The 21964-nt window shown below is 35.9% G+C and overlaps 1 protein-coding gene across 1 annotated transcript; it reads left to right on the forward strand.

The window, feature by feature from the left end:
• The first annotated feature begins 3619 nt into the window (after positions 1 to 3619).
• LOC147394533 (DNAse I-like superfamily protein) lies at positions 3620 to 20982 on the forward strand. The gene is given in 14 exon segments (XM_086453085.1): positions 3620 to 3889; positions 4509 to 4672; positions 4773 to 4838; positions 5721 to 5773; positions 5885 to 5966; positions 6320 to 6406; positions 9028 to 9120; positions 9242 to 9274; positions 9432 to 9544; positions 10385 to 10496; positions 10601 to 10686; positions 10762 to 10846; positions 20543 to 20587; positions 20589 to 20982. Coding segments are annotated over 14 exon segments (1317 nt in total). The 5' UTR covers positions 3620 to 3669; the 3' UTR covers positions 20667 to 20982.
• The last annotated feature ends 982 nt before the right edge of the window (positions 20983 to 21964 follow it).

Genomic DNA, 21964 nt, shown 5'->3' on the forward strand with positions numbered 1-21964 from the left:
GTTTTGATAGTTGTGGAACAAGGAGAAAGGTGGGCCCAGTAGAAAGAGAATTGTATCATGAGAGAACTTTAAATATACCACATGGATTTTGGTAAAGCAATGTAGTTCGACCCTCATGTCAACCCGAATAAATTAAGAGACATTTATGAAAACGTGACCAACTTTTGACAAATTTATGATTCCGACTCACTGTTCATTTTAATTATCAAACATGAATGATAACATTATCAGAGGTTTTTAAGTGACTATCTCGCAAGTTTCGCTACTTTTAGCGAGATCATCATTATACAAACAAACAAGATTATCACTTTGGGAAAAGAGGGGGAGGGGGTGGGGGGGCACTTTGTCACTTTAAATGTGCGATCTCATCACTTGGAAAACCTGTGATTTCACAATTCAAGTTTTGTGAATTAAAATGAACAGTTAGCCATAACAAGTAACAAATTTTTTCTTGGTACGACATATATATCTATTACTATGAAATCCATAAATGAAGTAATTAATGATGGGCTATCATTCTCTTTTTGGTAGTGACTTATATTTTATTCTAGAGGTTAAAGAGCTTGAATTTCCGTATCTTTTGTAAGAAAGTAGGTTTTGGGCTAGATGTTGAAGAAGTTAGCATTTTAGACCATTTTTTATCAGTCTTCTGATGTAGACCAAGGTCAAGGGGTGTATATCATCACTTTGAAAAGATAGGATGTCTAGAAAATATTAAGCAAAATGTGGAGGGTATGTCTAAATCACTAAGTTTATAGTTGTATACTACAGATGAGCCTATTTGAGCCAATCAATTGGTAGGGTCACCATTTTGGCAGTATATATGTGATATTAATTTATTGGTATCTTTCCCCAAAAGAGGAATATTATATATTTCTAATACAAGAAGATATTCCCTTGAGAAATGGATACCTAGGAATCTTATTCTGATTTTTAGGAAACTTGATTTCTAGTCGTTGGATTTTGAGATTATCATTAAAGCCTTAAACCAAAATCATGGGATCATGGTTTAAATTGACGATTTCTAACCGTTGGATTTTGGGTATAATTTTCGCCAAGACCAATCATCATCGACATAACATAATGACGAAATATGTGGCGATGCTTCTAATTGATGATTTTAGTTTGTTGGGTGAAAAAAACAAAAACAAAAAAAAAACCTATACCTGTATTGAGGATCACAAAAATTATAACAAAAAATTTAAAATAGATAAAATTAGGAATAAATATTAAACCAAAAAAAAAACAGTTTGATTATAAACAAAGAGAAAATTGACGGATAATTTGGTCATTGGCAATGTAGAAGAATTACAACCCCAAATAGAAATAGCGCGTGAGAGAGATATCAAATTAATAAGTTACATCAAAGAAGATAGAACTTTAGATAAAATTGAGTGGTGGAACGTGAAGGACTAATTTTTCATATTTAAAATTGCTTAAATCCAATATTTGTGCCTTAGCCACATATATAGGAAGAACAAAGAGTAATGAAGAAGACAAGAATTGAAGTGAGATGGAAAGCATCTATGGTTCTTACGCACTTTCATGTCAAGAAAGTGTGATATGCGACATGAAAGTGCGATATGAGGTACAATCTTGAGGTCACCCCAACATGACTCTATAATTGGAGATTAAACACATTGGACTGCGTGCAATTGTAGAAAATGGCTTGTTTAAAAGTCAAGTGTGTTATAAAATCTAACCAAAACTTATCACGAAGACACTGTTCCTATTCTATAGGAATGGGACACCTTACCTGATTTTGAGACTTAAATAAATAAGTAAATAAAGTGATAAGGAAATTGAAAATGATAACTACAAAATATAGGGTTGTCTACAAACAAGCAAGCATATCGCGTGAACGTAAAAAATAGATATCTCATCCCTCAATCCATGCAAAGTACCTTGTCCTTAAGGTTTGAAGTCAATAAATCAAGGAAGAAAGACTCGCTCAAGTTTCCCACTTAGCGTCTTATGGAGATGAGTTGGCCCAATGAACCAAGATCAAGGTATCGTGACACTTGACCATCCAACTTTTGAGAATAACTAGCAATTCCACATGTATAACGCCATCATTTGGGATGGATGATAGATCTAGCACATGAACAACAAGATGAGAATTGTGTTCTAATTGTAGGTCTGATATAAAGAGCTCCCTCATTTATTGGTGTTAACTTGGTTGACCTCTTATGATGGTTGGTTTGATTTTGATTTAACGATCTTCCTTTTTTGTTGGCATCGACTTGGTAGACTTATTATGATATTAGGCTTGATCTCGATTTTACAAACTTTTTTTTTCATTGACAATGGTTGATCTTCATTCTTTCATCACTTCCTGATTGATAGAATGAAATAATGAGAAGAGGATGAGGTCCAGTGTAATGCCTACCAAAGATGCTCTGATAGTCAAATTAGTACTTGGATAAAAAAAAAGATGAATGAAGAAGAAGATGAATAATGTTTAGATATAGAGATCAGAACTCAACCACTTCTCATTTTTAATTTTGAGAGTATACTTATAGACAAGCCTTGGAGACAGGTGTCACGACATTACTTATCTAGGTGTATGATGAGTTGAGTATTGAGATGCATTTGAGTACTTTGAAGGGCACTTAAGTATGATGTGTAAGTGTTGCAAATCTTTAATGCAAAGTAGAAAAATGAAAAATTCTAACATGTGATGTCCCATCAATTTGATATGATTTTGTATGCATTTCATTTAATGTGAAAAGATATGTTTGAATTTAGATACTTGCTAAGGTTATATATGTACTAGGGACCTAGTTAGACACAAGCTAAGAATTAGATCATTTACAAGCTATGGATCATGTATGAGATTGGGTATGAGTTAGGGATCAAAACAGAAATGAGGTAGATATCAAATATGAGCTCGGGATTAGATCCCTATATGATATCACTTAGATGTGAATTACTTTAACATATTGATTTTGAAGTTATATATCACAATTTTAAGGTGGGACAAAAATGGTTCTCATAAAAGACAGGATAAATCTTAGATGAAGGAGGCAAAATTTCATACGTCAGTGGATCCAAATTAATTTGTAACATGGCATTTTGACGGTCAATCATTACAATTTCATCGTTGTTCCTGAATCCACATATCAATAAGGAGAGTACCTTTGACGGGCCAAAGATCCCTCCGTTCTTTTAAAAATCAAACCAAATCGATAATCTAACAAGGTTCAATAGGATTATGAAACAAAATCGATTCGATAAAAGCATAGGTTTTGATAAATGATAGTTTTCTATTTAAAAAAAATGAAGGTAATTTACAAAAGAGAGATTCTATTGCCACACCAACTTTTACTAAGAGTGCCCCAATATGTGTGCTAATTTTTTGTTAATATCATATGAATGGGGTGCTCTTATTAAAAGTTGGTGTGGCAATAAATCTCTCTAAACAAAAATTTTGCATTTTTTTTTTCCAATAAATATAAATCGGTTCAACCAAATCAAAGCAAGACCCAACTACGGTCCGACCAACTTGATAAAATTTCGGTTCGATTTTTTTAGAACACTGGATAGCTCTAAATATGCCACGTGTACATAGTCAGGCTATCTACTAACTATAACTACCTCTATCGTTTCGGTTTATCTCCACTCTTCACTCTCACTCTTCTCTCAGTCTCTCTATCTCACTCCTCTGTTATGGGTTGCGACGCTTTCTCTCTCTTCCCGCGCGTGCTCTTCCCCAAAACCTTCCCTCACTCATTCAAACGCCAACGATTCTCCAAAACAACTCTTTCTTTCCGCGTCAACAATCAGATAGATGGCTGGTACAATCCCGAGAAGCAGAAAACATTTGATCGGCCAGAGATCATCCGCAATTGGATCGAATCTGATTCTCTCACGCCGTCGAATTCCAAAGGTGATCCATTTTTTAAAATTTTTCTGCAATTTTGACCAATTCTCACTTAAAATTGCACAATTATTAGTTTTTTTTAGTTGAATTACTAGTCTTATTGATCTAGGGTTGAATTACTAGTTTTTTTTTAGTTGGATAAATTTGGAAAAGTTTTGAAAAAAATTGGGAAAATTTTCTGGACTATGGAAATGGTATTTCTGGATTTCTTCCCAAAACCCCATCATCTTCAACCTCCCTAAAAACCATATCTTGTTCTCGAGGTTTGAAGGTCAAGGAAGATAAAATATTGAGGTTGAAGGGTAAAAATATTACCCTGTTCGGGCAATTAATTGGAAAATCGCCATTTAATTTGTTGATTTAATCACTGGTCCCTTAATTGGTTAATTTCTTGGAATTTTGTAAATTTTGGAGAATTTTTTGACAGTGATTTTAATGTATGTAATTCATTTTCACTAGTGGGATATAACAATTTTAGCCATACCCAATCTCCAATTCTACAATCTTCGACAAATGGCCACTTGAAATTGCACAATTATTAGTTGTAGTTGAATTACTAATCTTACTTTTCTAGGGCTATTAAACATTTTTTAAGTGTGGAATGTATTGAATTCGTTTTCTCCAGAGAGATTTATGGTTGTATCGTATAATATATTGGGAGATCGAAACGCTTCAAAACATACAGATCTATACCCAAATGTACCTTCTCAATATATGAAATGGGATCGGCGTAAGAGGCTTATATGTGAGGAGCTTATGGGATTGAACCCTGATATAATATGTTTGCAAGTAAGTTTATTGTGCCGTTATACTTTGTAAATATTGTGAGTTCATACTGAAATTTGAGCTTTTGTTTAAAATTATGAATGTTGGCTTGATTTTGTTTTAGGAAGTGGACAAGTATTATGATCTTTTACGCATTATGGAGAAAGAAGGCTATGTTGGTACATATAAGGTGAATATCCCTTGAAGTCTATATTTTGGTCACAAACATGGACAACACTGAGTTGTCGTGGAGGAGCCATCTCGGTCAAGGACAAGAAAACCGAAATTCAGTCCCCAAAAATCCTATCTTGTTGTTGAAGTTTGAAGGAGATAGAATCTTTGGTTGAAAACCAAGAAGCAAAAGCTGTAGATGGGTTTGGGTGGAGAAAAACCATCACCTTTTACTGCCCAAAAATCCTATATTATTCTTAATTTTTGAAGGTGGAAGGAGATAAAATCTCAAAATTAGAATTGAAAACCAGTGAAGGACTCAGTTTAGGGAGAAAATCAAGGGCTTTGAATAGGGATTGATGACGAATGGGGCATGTCTATCAGTTTGAAAATGCCAGGAATATCTTTAATAACCAGTGAAAGACTGGGTTGGGGGAGAAAATCAAGGGCATTGGATAGGGGTTGAAGACGAGGAGGGCATGTCTATCAGTTTGAAAACAAGGGTATCTTTAATATTAGTCAAAACGTGGAGGTCTTTGTTTAAATCACCTTTTTTCTTCCAAAAATTTTAGCACTTTTTAGTGCATACCTGGTATCCCAGTTATCTCATCCAAGTCAAAATATCATCCAAGATATCATGGTTATCCAATGATTCAATGTGAAGGTCATATCACATTGAAAAATCCGTCTCGGTCTTGGACTACATTTAAAACCATGGTCACAAAAGTGAACAAATTATTAATTGGGTCAAATAGTACAGATCGAAATGCAGATAATCAGGTTGGGGAATGTCTAAAAGTTGATACCCATTGTTAACTATATCTAATATAAGCTTGGATTCGTTCTTTCAGATTGCTTATTTACATAATGACCTCAATCAAATCACTTATCATGATTGTAGAGACGCACCGGAGAGTTTGTAGACGGTTGTGCTATGTTTTGGAAAGCAGATGCGTAAGAATTTTCTGATATTATTTGTTTCTTTCTCTGTTAATTTATTCTATTGTTCACAACATAATAAAAATTTAATTCTGAATGAGTAAACATTGTACTTCGCTTCACTAGATTTCGGTTATTGGAGGAGGAGAGCATCAAATTCAAGGAATTTGGTCTTCGTGATAATCTTGCTCAAATTTCTGCTTTTGAGGTAGCAATTTATATATAAGTACTCTTCAATTTCCTTGGCTTTTGAAAAGTCGCTTAGTCATGCTCTAAATGTCACCTAGTCTCTTTAGAAATGTTTTCCCCATCAAAACTCCGCCGTTGCATTGATATCTGGAACGTTTTTACTACTGTTGAACTGTTAATGTTCATTGTTGCTACTTCTTTGGCAATTGGATTTTATTTTCAGTAGGCAGCTAGTAGTAGTTAGATTACCGTGGTTCTATATGCAAATTTAGTGATTTGGTAGACAATTAAACTAATGGTTTTCTTTGTTGTGTAAATTATAACATCATACTGCCTGTCTTTTCTGTATCTAACTTTGTTTGATGCAGGCAGATGTGTAAAGCTGATTCAAGACGAGTAGTGGTTGGGAATATCCACGTGCTTTATTACCCAAGCCGAGGGGATACTAAATTAGGTCAAGTAAGTTCTTGGACTGTTCTAGCTAATTTGGTCTGCATGAATAGACTGTAACTGTTTATGTTAAGCTATTCTAACCAAGTCTTATTGAGATGATTTAAATTTACTTCATATACTGATATTTTCTTAGAAATATTAATATTTTTGAAAATGTTTCAGAAATTTCACAACATTTTCTTGGAACTTGTTTCTGAGATTTAGAAGACATTAATCTCTCATCAGAACTTGTTTCTTGGAAAAAGTTCATGAATGTACCATGAGCTTTTCAAGACATTAGACGTGCACAATTCAAATTGTTCTTTGAAAATTTCCTTCATTCCCTAGTTGAATTGCAAACTTGGCTCTGGACAGAGTGGAATGGAGGAACATGATTCATTCAGTTTTTTCAACAGATTAGATGTGCACAATTCAAATTGTTCTTTGAAAATTTCCTTCATTCCCTAGTTGGATCAAAGACTTGGCTCTGGACAGAGTGGTATGGAGGAACATGATTCATTCAGTTTTTTCAACAGATTAGATGTGCACAATTCAAATTGATCTTTGAGAATTTCCTTCATTCCCTAGTTGAATAGAAGAAGACTTGGCTCTGGACAGAATGAAATGAAGGAACATGATTCATTCGGATAAGGCTTTGTTCTTGTGGGATCAAGGAGAAACTGGCAGCTAATCTGAGATTAGTGAGGTGTGCACAAACTTAACAGGGCCTACAGCCGAGCCTAGATAAGATATTTGGTTGTTGCTGTATCCCATAATATATTTCAAACTGTTTCCAGGGGATAGCCTCCAACCCAAGGTTTGAACATCAAGTGCGCATCCTATCAAGTTATACCTGTCACACTATAACTTTTGCTGGGTTGGGTTCCAGAACTGACCAAAGTAATGGCTAATAGGGACAACATATATCTTACGATGGTCCAACCTATGATATAAGCACTCTTCGATTCACAAACACTTTTATGCTAATGTATGCTATCAACAATGATGAATTTCGCAATTTGTTCCTTCATTGTCACAGGGTCATTTAAGACAGTTTCTGTTATTTGTAATGGAATCTTGTGAAAAGTTCATCCCAGAAAAACAAAAAGAAAATCTAAATCGTGGATTCTAAAACAATTTCACCAGCAATTATTAGTGAAAATCATAGTGACCAAGTTCAAATTCAGCAAGAGGTAAGTTTGGTTTAATTTATATAAATGCAGGAAAGTTTCGGAAAATCAATTTTGGAAAATTCTGGGGATTAGATAAATGTGGCTTTTGGGTTTCTTCCCAAAAACCCATCTTCAACCTCTGTGAAGACCCTATGTTGTTCTTGAGATTTGAAGGGTTAAATTTTTTCCCTAGAGGTTGAAGATGATGGGTTTTAGGGAGAAAAAAGGTTCTTATTTTGGAAGTGGAAAAAAAAGTTTAATAACATTTTGGAAGAAGAAGAAGAAGAATGAAAGTTGAAGTGAAGACAATGAATTTTTGGGGAAAACCCAAGGTTGCAAATACGAATAAACATTAAAATGAAAAATAAAAACAAGATATGGTAGATAGATAAAGGCAGAATTTGGAGTTGGGAGGTTTTGGAAAATCTCACTCCCCCCCTCCTAGAAAAAAAAGAAGAGAAGAAAAGAAAAAAAATTGAAGCCTTTATGAGGGGATGATTCGGCAATTAATCAATGAAGTGTGCCGATTCATTTGGCGAGCTGGTCCCTTATTCGGTAAAAAATATCTCCGAATTTCATGGGAGTGGTGGGAATAAATATTTCCATAACAATATCAAATTTTATCTGGCTGGTGTATGTTATGTATGGGACACATAACAGACAGCTAAGTTCGTAAAGGTGTGTGGAGAGTTGATCCCACGACCAAGGTTCAAACCCCATTGAACCCATTTTCATGTTGACAACTAACCAAGAAAATGTATGGGACACATCATATTCAGCTTGTACCACAAAACTTGTTTCAGTTATCTTTATTTGTGTTTTTTTTTGGATAATTGTGTTTAAGATGGGGACAATTTTTTAAAAACTTCAACTTGGATGGAAAAGGTGTCCTATAGAAGGTTATTATAAAAAGGAAAACAAGGAGGGATCACAGCCAGTAGACTCCCACCTAAAAACAATATCATCAAAACCAAGATATCAGCCTTTACAATTTTGCACTACTTCACAGATCTGTATGTTTTTAGACTCAGAAAAATTGGCAGTTATTTTACTAATTTTATTGTTAGTTTTGGGGTAACCTAGTTGAATAAGGTGCAAAGTGCATTTCATGCACAAAAGAATCTGTACTTCTGTTCTTCTCTCTTTTCAAGTTTTCACAATGTTTCCCATGTGCCCCACACAGAAAATACAGATTTTTTTTATTGTTTTTACCTGAATGTTGATGTGAGAATCACAGTAGTCAATGGAAATTGGTTGAGATCATGTGATGAACTGTTTATTGCTTTCAGAACTGCATGTTAGTGTTTTTTTGGTAATATTTAGTACTGTATTTGTGTATATTCCTCTAGAAGAGATGAAACATAATAAGAAACTCTTAAAAATATCTTCTTTTCTCATCAAACCATGCCTGGAAATCATAGATATTTGCCTTCCATTTTTATTTTTATTTTAATATTGAAAAGTTTCATTTTTCAGATGCGTTTGCTCATATTGAGGGCTCGTGCCCTCTCAGAAAAATGGGGTAATGTCCCTGTTGTGCTTGCTGGTGATTTCAACATCACTCCTCAGGTATAGTACCTTATAGCTGGTTGTTGCATCAATTAACCAACATTGCCTAGGAATTAAGATAAACTACATTCTCTTTTGTCATCCAATGGCATTAAGCACTTTCTTCTTTTTTCTTATGCAGAGTGCACTGTACAAGTTCTTGTCATCGTCAAAGGTGAGTGTTCATCTTCTTGTTTGTAATGTGAATTGTTAACATTATCTCAGTTACCACTACCCATTCTATATAGTATTAATGATGATAGTAAACCTTCATGGGTTGGTTCATCTTCTAAAGCTTAGTTTATAAGATTCCCGTGTTTTCTCATTTGCAGCTGAATATTACTTTGTATGATAGAAGAGATATATCTGGTCAAAAGAGTTGTCAACCTACTCAATTTGGTGGCATCGAAAGACAAATGAAGGGACCATTTATTTTGATGGACAAGTAAGTTCTTGATCATCAGTTTGATGATATTGTATGTGCAACTCATGTAACCGAGGATAAAAAAAGAGAGCTTCTATTGTCACACCAACTCTTTTACTAACGACACTCCAAGTGGGTGCAAATTCTTTGGTGATTAATAAATGAATTGGGGTGGCTTTAGCAAAATTTGGCATGGCAATATAATCTCTCTAAAAAAAACAGTTTGGGTATTCGATGCAACCAAATTGAAGTGAGTGGGTGCTGACTTGGTCAAGTTTCTGCTACATTTTTGTTAAGCTTTACGATGACTCAGGCTCATATGAACTAATGGGCACTGTAGGAAATTGTATCGTTGCCCTATTCTCTCTGCCTTTTGAATGTTGGACATGAATTAGCTGAATTTTAGATCCTACACATACTTCTGACTTTCTTGGAGGGGCTGTTGGATGCTTTATATACAAAAAATGAATTATTTAATGACCTTAGCATTTAATTTAGAGAGTTGCTATCGGCACCCCAACTTTTACTTATTACACCCCAATTTCTTAAATTATTTGTTACACCCCAATTAAAGATTAAAACGCTCTTCGAACTTTACACAGGTTTGGCTCAAATTATAATCTCAACATTACAAAACATTATGACACGGGTCCAACAATTTCAGTAGTTGTTTACAATTATGATTAGGTTCATATAAAATCCTAAACCTAAAAAATAGAAATCTAGCAAAAAAAATAAAAATATATTGAGAGAGCTTATATTAGGTTATTCTCAACCATTCACTTATTTTCTTTATTTTTAATTAGGGTGTAATAAGTAGGGATCTTCAATTTTCCATGTAACAAGTGCTCATTATTTCAGAATCTTGAAGTATAGCTGGACTGATGAAGAGATAAAAACTGCAACCGGCAGTTCCGAATGCACCTTAGTTCGGCATCCTTTGAAGCTAAATAGTTCCTATGCCACTCTGAAGGTTTCTGTGCTAGCTGTTTCTATCTGAGTTTCTTATGTTTTTTTACCAACTTTTCTCTAAAATTGATGTAAGAATTCTTTAGTTAAGATATTTATTTTGGCCAGGGTTCTACAACGACTAGAGATTCCTGTGGTGAACCATTGGCTACTTCTTATCATGCAAAATTTCTTGGAACCACTGACTATCTATGGTAAAATAGTTTTTCACGAAAGTTTTTAGTTATAGCAGGTATGTAAAATAGTAGACTCACTTGTACCTTGTACAGGTACTCAGATGACCTTGTCCCTGCTAGAGTTCTTGATACTCTACCAATTGATGTTCTAAGAAGTACACGTGGCCTCCCATGCAAGGTATGTATACTTCTGATTTAAGTGTGGGATTTTAATGGATTTTCAATAGACACTTGTGTAAAGTAGTAGACACTAAAAGAGCTTGTTGTGATGCAACTCGGAGTTCTCTCTGTCTTTGAGTTGTGTCAACTTTAATTTGATATTCCATGTTTGCGCCTCCTAATTCATGCCTTCCGCACAGAGGCCCAAAAATGGAATTAGTGCAAATTTAGGGAGTTGTTTTTCCCCATTGATTTCTTTGCCCCATTTCAATTTGCTTTATTTAATCTTGTATTTGTCTGAACATGCTATTATATTGGATGCATGAAATTGCTTGCCAGAAAGGTAGTGTTTAGCTGAAAATAAGTGTCACTTGTACCAAACCAGGGGACATGTTTTCCGCTTGCGAAAGTTGGTGGAAATGGATTGGTGTAAATGTCTAGGGTCTTTCTGGAACTCGACAAATTTTCCTCAAATTCACTCCTGTAATTCCATCAAGATGTTTATTTCGTCGAGAATTTAGAGTGTACTTCTAGATTGTCAAGAAGTGGAATCTGGTCCTTTATTGAAAAAGAGGTGTTGATACGCATTTTGATCCTGTGCTAGCGCTAATCCCAATGACACCAGTAGGGCACTACGGATGTTGACGTGGCACCTTATGTCAATGCCAGCAGGCCTTGGATCACTGAATTGGCATCTTAGTCTATATCCATGCCACTTTGCTAGTGGAGCAGCAACATGTTATCCATGCTGACGGTTTGGTCTCCTCTTACAAATGGCATCTTCAGTGCTAGATCCAAAGGACCCTGTGATTTAGGCTAAATCAAAGGGGGGAGCACCTACGAGACCAGAGATTGGTCGGGCCCTATCAGAGATCTGAGGATGACAGGTAGGCAGTCCAGCCTTGTAAGGCTTAAACCTCGTATTGGGTGTGTTGGGAGTGTCAGCATCAATAACAGTAATGTTAGCAGAATCCTAGGTTGACATCCATGCTTACAGAAGACAGGTAACATGTGAACACAGGGAAAGTTAGACTAGAACAGTGACCTTTCTTACCCTCCCATCTATTACCTCGGATGGGACCCCTTTGTCTCAGACAAAGTGGAGAAAGAGGTCCCCTTATAAAAGCCAATGTGGACCCTTGAAATGGGATAGGCATTAGACCCAAAAGATACCTTCTTCTTCTTCTTCTTTCTCTCTCTCTCGCGCTCTCTCTCTCTCTCTCTCTCTCTATATATATATATATATATATATATATATATATATATATATATATATAGGGAATGCTAACGTCCAATACTTTATGGCGACGTTAGCATTATCCAATACTTTTTTTTTCCAATAACACCCCTCTTGATTTTTTTTTATAGTGAAAAGACAAGGGTGTATTGGTCTTTTATACAATAAATGCTTGTTTGTATAATAAATTGTAGGAGAATTAGGAAGTCTGATCTCATAGAATCAGGAAAATAAGATATTCTTCTTGATTATTCTTGATCACTCTTGACTTTCTAGAATATTCCTGTAATCTTCTACAATAGGATAGTTGGTTGATTATTCTAGATTATTCTTGAATTTTTAGATTATTCTTGTAATAGGATAGTTGGTCTATAAATACCACTATTGGGGCATTTGTAATTATCATCGAATAATTCTCAATAAATTCAGTTTTTCTACATGGTATCAGAATACTAGGTTCTAATCTAATGATTACCTATGACGGGCCAAAATCCGTGGAAGACGGCTTTAACTGGTGCGATCAGTAAGGACTCAGCGGCATCAGGGGAAAGCACCGCAAGTTTGAACCTGACTCTATCTCATTCAGTGGTTCGGAAGGGTCCACGAATTCGTTCCAATTGAATATCCACTGTCTAAATGGAAAAAACTACACGGAATGGTCGCAAATCGTTCGTTTGATTTTGGAAGGCAAGGGGAAGCTTGGATATCTGACAGGAAAAGTGACAAAACCTGCAGATGTAGATTCGACTCTCAAGACCTGGAAATCAGAAAATTGTTTGATTATTGCGTGGTTGGTGAACTCAATGGAACCCGCAATTGGCAAGCCCTTCATGTTCCTGCCGACGGCCAAAGATGTTTGGGAAGCAGTCAGGGATACGTATTTTGATCTAGAAAATTCTTCGCAGATTTTTGGTTTAAAATCCAAATTTTGGCACGCGAAACAGGGTGACCGAGATGTAACCTCCTACTACAACGAGTTGATAACATTGTAGCAGGAGTTAGACTTCTGTTATGATGATGTCTGGGAGTGTACGAATGATAGTGTCTGGTTCATGAAACGACAGGAGAATGATCGTGTATTTATCTCCTTGGCAGGATTTAACAAAGAGTTAGACGAGGTGCGGGGCCGAATTTTAGGGAAAACTCCTCTGCCAACAATTTGTGAGGCCTTCTCAGATGTTCGGAGAGAAGAAGCACGGCAGAGTGTGATGCTTAACAACAAATCGATTCTTAATACTAGTAACTTGGAAGTAGAAAGTTCTGCCCTTGTAACTCAGGATTTTCAAGAGGAGGTGAAGAAGGATGGTAAGCGTTCTGAACGGCCGTGGTGCGATCACTGCAAACGTCTGTGGCACACACGAGAAACCTGCTGGAAAATTCATGGCAAGTCTCAAAATTGGAAGAAGAAGCCTGGTGGAGAGGGGCGTGCACTTCAGGCTAGTGTCTCGGATCGAGAGCAGCAGTCTTCTTCAAGTTCGTTTCCTTTCACCATGGAGCAGATAGACCAACTGTACAAATTTATCGAGTCTCAAAAAAATCCTTCTTGTTTTTTGGCTCAAAAAGGTAATTACCTGAAAGCAGCTCTTATTGGTGTCAACCTTGATCGCACCTGGATCATCGATTCAGGTGCAACCGATCATATGACAGGGTTGTCAAATCTTTTTTCTTCGTATAATCCTTGTGCAGGTAATCAGAAAATTAAGATTCCAGATGGCTCTCTTTCAGCCATTACAGGAAAATGTTCTATTATAGTATCTCCATCACTCACTCTTCATGATGTTCTTCACATTCCCAAACTTTCCTGTAATCTTTTGTCTGTCAGTAAGCTAGCCCGTGATTAAAATTGTCAAACTAATTTTTTCCCAACTCATTGTGTGTTCCAAGATTTGACCTCGGGGAGGATAATTGGCAGTGCTAAACAGAGTGGAGGACTCTACTTCCTTGATGATGGATCTGAATCGAGGCGACAATCTCAACAAATAAGTTCCTGCTTTGAATCTATTTCTGTTTCCAATAATAATATTATGTTATGGCATTTAAGATTAGGTCATCCAAGTTTCAAATATTTAAAACATTTGTTTCCTAAGTTGTTTGGCAATAAAGATCCATCTATGTTTTATTGTGAAATATGTGAATTTGCAAAACACCACCGTACATCTTTTCCTTCACAACCATATAAACCATCAAAACCTTTCATTATTATTCACAGTGATGTTTGGGGTCCTAATAAGAGAAGTACACCTTCTAACAAGAGATGGTTCATCACATTTATGGATGATTATACTCGACTCTGCTTGGTGTATTTATTGAAAGAAAAATCAGAGGCCGAACGCGTTTTTAAAGATTTTTTCAATATAGTGCAAACTCAATTTCAAACTAACATACAAGTTTTCAGGAGTGATAATGGGAAAGAGTATTTTAACATGACCTTGGAATTTTTTTTTCTTGAAAAAGGAATAATTCATCACAGTTCTTGCATCGACACACCCTAACAGAATGGTGTTGCAGAAAGAAAAAATAAACATCTGTTGGAGGTGGCTCACGCCTTACTTTTTGCAACTAAAGTTCCCAAGTATCTGTGGGGAAAGGCTGTTTTAACTGCTGCATACTTAATAAATAGAATGCCCTCCAAAGTTTTACAATTTCGAACTCCTTTCCAAGTTTTCACAAATTATTTTCCAACTGCTAGACTTTCTGCTGATTTACTTCTAAAAATATTTGGTTGTACGGTTTTTGTTCATGAACATCGAAAAATTGGAAAACTTGAGCCCAAAGCTATAAAATGTGTCTTCATTGGTTACTCCCCAACTCAGAAAGGCTATGAATGTTTTGACCCAATATCGAAAAAATGTTTTGTCACAATGGATGTTACATTTTTTGAAAAACAACCATATTTTAAGGATATTCATCTTCAGGGGGAGATTTTTAAGGAAGACTCATTTAACTCGGGCAATGTTTTTCTCTCAGATGATGTGTTTCTCTCGCAAGAGTCTGAGTCTAGTATCTCTGCACCTACAGTAAATGGCCAAGATTCGTTCCTTGAAAATCCTCCTACTATGAGTGATGTTTCCCCTGAGTCTAGGCCTACATTTGAAAAACAATCTAAAAATCAGAATTCTGAACAACAATTTTTGGAAACCGAAAATAAGGAACAGCCTACTATAATGTCACAACATGATAATAGATTCAAGGAAGATGACCGAACTTAGAAAGGGATTGTTTACTTGAAGAAGAATCATAAGAAAAGGAAAGACGAATTGACTCTACAGCACAGCCATGATTCTGAACCAATGACGAATCAACAATCTGAGTCTGTTACAGGTAATTCTCTTTCTCTTCCCAACAATCAGTCTAAGTCTTCTGATTTAGACATTCCTATAGCTCTTCGTAAAGGTATTAGATCCTATACTAGTCATCCACTGTCTAAATTTGTGTCATACTCAAAATTGTCTTCATCTTTTGCTGCTTTTACCTCTCAATTGTCCAATGTGAAAATTCCTAACAGTGTACAGGAGGCTCTAGAGGTTCCAAAATGGAAGGAAGTAGTACTTGAAGAGATGAGAGCTCTTGAGAAGAACAATACTTGGAGTGTTGAGGCATTGCCAGTTGGGAAGACCACTGTGGGTTGTAAATGTGTCTTCACTGTGAAGTACAATTCTGATGGTTCAGTGGAAAGATACAAGGCTAGGTTGGTGGCAAAGGGATTCACCCAGACATATGGCATTGATTATTCTGAGACTTTTGCTCCTGTTACAAAATTAAACATGGTGAGAGTACTTTTATCTATTGCTGCTAATCTGGACTGACGCTTGCAACAACTAGATGTGAAGAATGCCTTCCTCAATGGTGACTTGGAGGCAGAAGTGTACATGGATAATCCGCCGGGCTTTGAGGAGAAGTTTGGCTCAAGAGTATGCAAACTAAAAAAGTCCCTATATGGTCTCAAACAATCTCCAAGGGCTTGGTTTGAGAAGTTCACAAAGTCTGTCAGAAAACAAGGATATTCTCAAAGACAAGCTGATCATACCTTGTTTTTCAAGTTCTCTCATGAAGGAAAGGTTGCTGTGCTAATAGTTTATGTTGATGATATTATTCTCACAGGTGATGATGTGATCGAAATAGAGAGACTGAAGAAGAGCCTTGCATTAGAATTCGAGATCAAGGATTTAGGAGTGCTAAGATATTTCCTTGGCATGAAAGTTGCTCGTTCAAGGAAAGGAATCGTTGTCTCTCAACGAAAGTATGTTCTTGATCTTTTGAAGGAAACCAGGTTGAGTGGTTGCAGACCGGCTGAAACTCCCATGGATCCCAATGTAAAGCTTTGGGAAAAGGGAAGTGTTCCTGTTGATACTGGTAGATACCGGAGATTGGTTGGAAAACTAATCTATTTATCTCATACTCGACCGGATATTGCCTTCTCTGTCAGTATTGTTAGTCAATTTATGCACGCACCTTATGAAGAACACCTCGAGGCAGTCTATCGAATTTTGAGATATTTAAAGTCTACTCCTGGAAAAGGTCTATTTTTTAAAAAAACAAATCAAAGGAGTGTTGAGGTATTTACTGATGCAGATTGGGCAGGTTCGGTGAATGACAGGAGATCTACTTCAGGGTATTGCACCTTTGTGTGGGGAAACTTGGTTACCTGGCAAAGCAAGAAGCAAAATGTTGTTGCCAAAAGTAGCGCAGAGGCTGAGTTTAGATCAATGACTCAAGGGATCTGTGAGGTATTGTGGATATATAGAATCCCCGAAGAACTCAAGATGACTGTGGAACTTCCTCTGAAGCTATACTGCGACAGCAAGGCTGCAATAAGTATTGCTCACAATCCTGTCCAGCATGGTAGGACGAAATACATTGAGATTGATCGACATTTCATTAAGGAAAAAATTGAAGTTGGAACTGTTTGCTTGCCGTTTGTGCCTTCTAGTCAGCAAACAACCGACATCTTGACTAAAGGACTTGCTAGACCTAACTTTGAACATCTGATAAGCAAGTTGGGCATGATTGACATCTATGCACCAACTTGAGGGGGAGTATAGGAGAATCAAGAAATCTGATCTCATAGAATCAGGAAAATAGGATATTCTTCTTGATTATTCTTGATCAATCTTGACTTTCTAAAATATTCCTATAATCTTCTACAATAGGATAGTTGGTTGATTATTCTAAATTATTTTTGAATTTCTAGATTATTCTTGTAATAGGATAGTTGGTTTATAAATACTACCATTGGGACATTTGTAATTATCATCGAAGAATTCTCAATAAATTCAATTTTTCTACATAAATGGTATGAGCACTAAAGTATTTTAAATTAATTTTTTTTTTTTTAGTAAATGCTTTGGTAATCGGTGTCTATAAGAAATGCATTTATTAATGGCATAATAAATGTATTTACTGTGTAAAAGACTAACATGTCATTGTCTTTTTCACTAAAAGACAAAAAGAGGAGGGGTATTATTGGAAAAAAAGTGGTGGACAATACTAACATTCCCATAAGGGGCTTAGAAGTTAGCATTCCCCTCCTCATTTTGTCTTTTAGTGATAAAGACAAGACCATGTTAGTCTTTTACATAATAAATACATTTCTTATGCCATTAATAAATGCATTTCTTATGTTGGCATTGATTGTCAAAGCATTTACTACAAAAAAAAAAAAAAACATTTAAATCAAAATACTTAAATGCCTTTAGCATTTATTATGTAAAAAACCAATATACCCTTGTCTTTTTCACTAAAAGACAAAATGGAAAGGGGTATTATTGGAAAAATAAAAGTGATGGACAATACTAACGTCTCCATGAAGTATTGGACATTAGCATTCCCCATATATATATATAGGGTCCCATTCGGCAGCCAATGCTTTGTCCTATATGGGTTAGAAGTTTTGGAATGGGCTGAATTTTTTTGTGAGGATGACCTCTATGGTGAGGAGATCATCCTCACAAAAACTCAGCACAGCCTGAAACTTCTAACCCCATTAAAAGTGATTTACAAATGAATAGTAAAAATCGACGGTCCACAATTATTTAACTTGTAAACGACCTTTGATGGGGTTAGAAGTTTTGGAATGGGCTGATTTTTGTGGGGATGATCTCCTCACCATAGATATCATCCTCACAACCAATCTAAAACTTCTAACCCATATAGGACAAAATGTTGGCTCCTTAAGCGTTGGCTGCCAAGCGCTACTCACTCTCTCTGGTTCAAATCACATCAGTCCTACTTATTCTCTTCCCAAACTCAAAAGGTGTGACCATACGGCCACTTGGCTGGTTTAGGTGGATAGCAGATCGTAGTCACCCTGCGATTTATCTACGTGTACAAGTCCTTGTCCTCATTTTTGTCACAACTGTCCTATGAATTGCCCTGCTTGACACTTTATATGATTTCTGTGCACAATTTTAGTCTGTTCATTTGCTTGAGAAGCCTAGACATCGAGCTCAGGCACCATCGCTTATACACTGTTTTGCAGCGTTCAATGTAATGTTTAATTCGACTGTCCTATGAATTGCCCTGCTTGACAGTATATATGATTTCTGTGCACAATTTTAGTCTGTTCATTTGCTTGAGAAGCCTAGACATCGAGCTCAGGCACCATCGCTTATACACTGTTTTGCAGCGTTCAATGTAATGTTTAATTCGATTGTGCTTAAAGCTTTTTCCAAATTTCTTTGATTTCCTTTCGAAACCGATTTAGAAGTTTTTTTATACGCCACATGTTTTCCATCTAAATGGGTTGTGTGAAACCGACACCCTGTAGGAACTGAATCTGAAGCTCATCATCATCGGACCTTTATCCCAAAGATTTAGATTATATTGTTGGGTCCGGTTTGTTGTCAATTGGTAGTTTGCTACTTGGCTGTCGTTATGATGTGTGCAGATTCTGTACTTATGTTACCCTTTGATGGGCCTACACACCAAACATCAATTTGATTGGTGATTTCCAGCAATTGGATTTCAGAAGGTTTAGCATGGACTTTATAAACAAGCTTATGCATCAGTTCCAAGCCCATGATGAGAAATACTCAATTGAATGGATGGCTATAAGTTAGCAATCAGATTGATCTTTATTGTGTAGGTCCTCAAAACAGAGGGCAACACATTCATTGTTCACTGGGCTGGAGAGGTGCCATCAGAAACTTAAAAACACCGGTCACCAAGTTGTCATCTAGAGCACTAGATCACCAAATTTTCTGCACATTTATTTGTAAATATAAATAATATATATATATGGGTAGCGTTCAATGGCCAACTTTTTGGCAAAACTTTTTTCAAAACATGAGTTAGAAGTTTTGGAATGGACTGATTTTTGGTGAGGATGATCTCTACGGTGAGGAGATCATCCTCACCAAAAATCAGCCCATTCCAAAACTTCTAACCCATGTTTACAAGTTGAAAAATCGTGGACCGTCCATTTTTTGTAAACTGTTTTTGATGGGGTTAGAAGTTTTGGAATGGGCTGATTTTTGGTGATGATGATCTCCTCACCGTAGAGATCATCCTCACCAAAAATCAGTCCATTCCAAAACTTCTAACTCATGTTTTGAAAAATGTTTTGCCAAAAAGTTTGCTAAAAAGTTTGCCATTGAACGTGACCCTATATATATATATATATATATAGGGTTGGGTTCGTAGACACATAAAGCTACTCATAAATCTACAACGTTTTTGTCTTATATGGTTAAAAGTATTCGGAATAGGCTGATTTTTTGTGAGGATGATCTCTTTGGTGAGGGGATCATCCTTGCAAAAAATCATCCCATTCCAAAACTTCTAACCCCATCAAAAGTGATTTACAAAAATTGAACGGTCTAAAATTTTTCAACTTGTAAACATGGGGCTAGAAATTTCATAATAGGCTGATTTTTGGCAAGGATGATCTCCTCACCATAGAGATCATCCTCACAAAAAATCAGCCCATTCCAAATATTTTTGCCCATATAAGACAAAACACATTGTAGCTATACGGATCCTAATCCATATATATATATATATATATATATATATATATATATATATGGGTCAGGTTCAAAGGACAACCATTTCTACACACATATAGACAACGTGTTTTGTCTTATATGGGCAAAAATGTTTGGAATGGACTGATTTTTTGTGAGGATGATCTCTGTGATGAGGGGATCATCCTGGCAAAAAATCATCCCATTCCAAAACTTGTAACCCCATCAAAATTGATTTACAAAAATTGGACGGTCTATAATTTTTCAACAAAAATTGGACGGTCTAGAAGTTTCATAATGAGCTGATTTTTGGCAAGGAGGATCTCCTCATCACAGAGATCATCCTCACAAAAAATCAGTCCATTCCAAACATTTTTGCCCATATAAGACAAAACACGTTGTCTATATGTGTGTAGAAATGGTTGTCCTTTGAACCTGACCCTATATATATATATATATAGATATATATTTTACTCATGTCACTGGTTTCTCTATATATACTTGATCCATGCAGAAATTGGGGAGCGATCACTTGGCCTTAGTTTCCGAGTTTGCCTTCAACACATTGCAGCCAAGAATATGAATGTAACACCAAACAGACTACAATTACACAAGATTCTGAACGAGGTGGAGCTTAAATGAGATTACAGTTTATCATTTGCAGGTAAAACACTTTGGTAAATTATATCTACATTCAAACACAAACATGAATAAAAATGATTTCTTAGATTTCAGCCGAAGCGCTCTTCTTCGTGGGTTCGTGACCCATGTTGCCCTACGTGACCCCGAGGTTGCAGTAGCCTGACCTGTATTTGCTGGTGTAATTAAGACAGCTGGCATGCAATTGCCCCTTATATATTGATATGGTCATTGTCGAGGTTTTAGATGATGTCATTGGGAAGTTTACAGCTATTCTTTTTTACAAATTGAAAGAATTATAAGATTTACGTAACATTTTAATGGCTATAATTTTCAAACATAACTATCATTATGAATTGTAAGATCCAACAGCTAAAGATCATTACTGTTTAAAATATGGAACATGTTCTGTGCGTTACATGATTATTTATCGTTATGGAACGTTATCTAGAACGATGGTCAGTTCTTAAAATTATGATAAATTCCCTAGATATTTGCAAGAGCCCCATGTTGATCATCACAAACATCAATATATAACTGATTGATCAATTCCCACCTAAATATGTGCTCACTCACACACTTATACTTTAGATTATAATGTAAGAATCATGAAGATTATACATTAATGTTTTGAGACTCTTCATTCCCTAATATTCCACATTCTCTCGCAATATTATCTCCTAAGTTCCTTCATTAAGTTCCTATCACAAAGACCTCACTCAGTTTCAGTTCATGTTCAATTTCACCACATCGTCATTTGTTAGGTATGTACAATTGTCGCATGAAATTAGCCGTCTTTTTAGTATTTCTGCCATTTATGAAATCCAGTCATCTTAAAGTAATCATGTAAATTGAGCTTAAATTTACTCATTTGTGCAATGGATGATGATGAAAGCACTTAGTTGAGTTCCTAGACATTCTCAATTCAAAACCTCCATTTCTTAACAAAAATGAGAAAATATAAGATAGGGTTTTCGATTATGCACCGGAGGTAATATTTACAAGTCGAGGGTAGGGGTTTCTAAGCTTGTTTTCTTATCATGTTTTGATAGTTACACTAACAAGAAAACAAAATTAGTATTACCCCCCACCTGTAAATGTTAAAATTAGTGCTAATCCCCCCCTTGTGTAGAACTGCAAATACCAACATTTATTTTAAGCTTGATTTCATGTGATTACCTTAAGAGGGACCATGGATGTTGTAGTCGGTGGAAATGCAAAGAAGAGTGAAAGGATGGGAGACTAATGGATAGGGCCATTAATAACGAGAACGAGTAAGAACAAGGAATGAAAAGAA

The sequence above is a fragment of the Akebia trifoliata genome, chromosome 9 (genome assembly GCF_017979445.1).
Source record: "Akebia trifoliata isolate Shusen 1 chromosome 9, ASM1797944v1, whole genome shotgun sequence".
NCBI classification, from domain to species: domain Eukaryota; kingdom Viridiplantae; phylum Streptophyta; class Magnoliopsida; order Ranunculales; family Lardizabalaceae; genus Akebia; species Akebia trifoliata.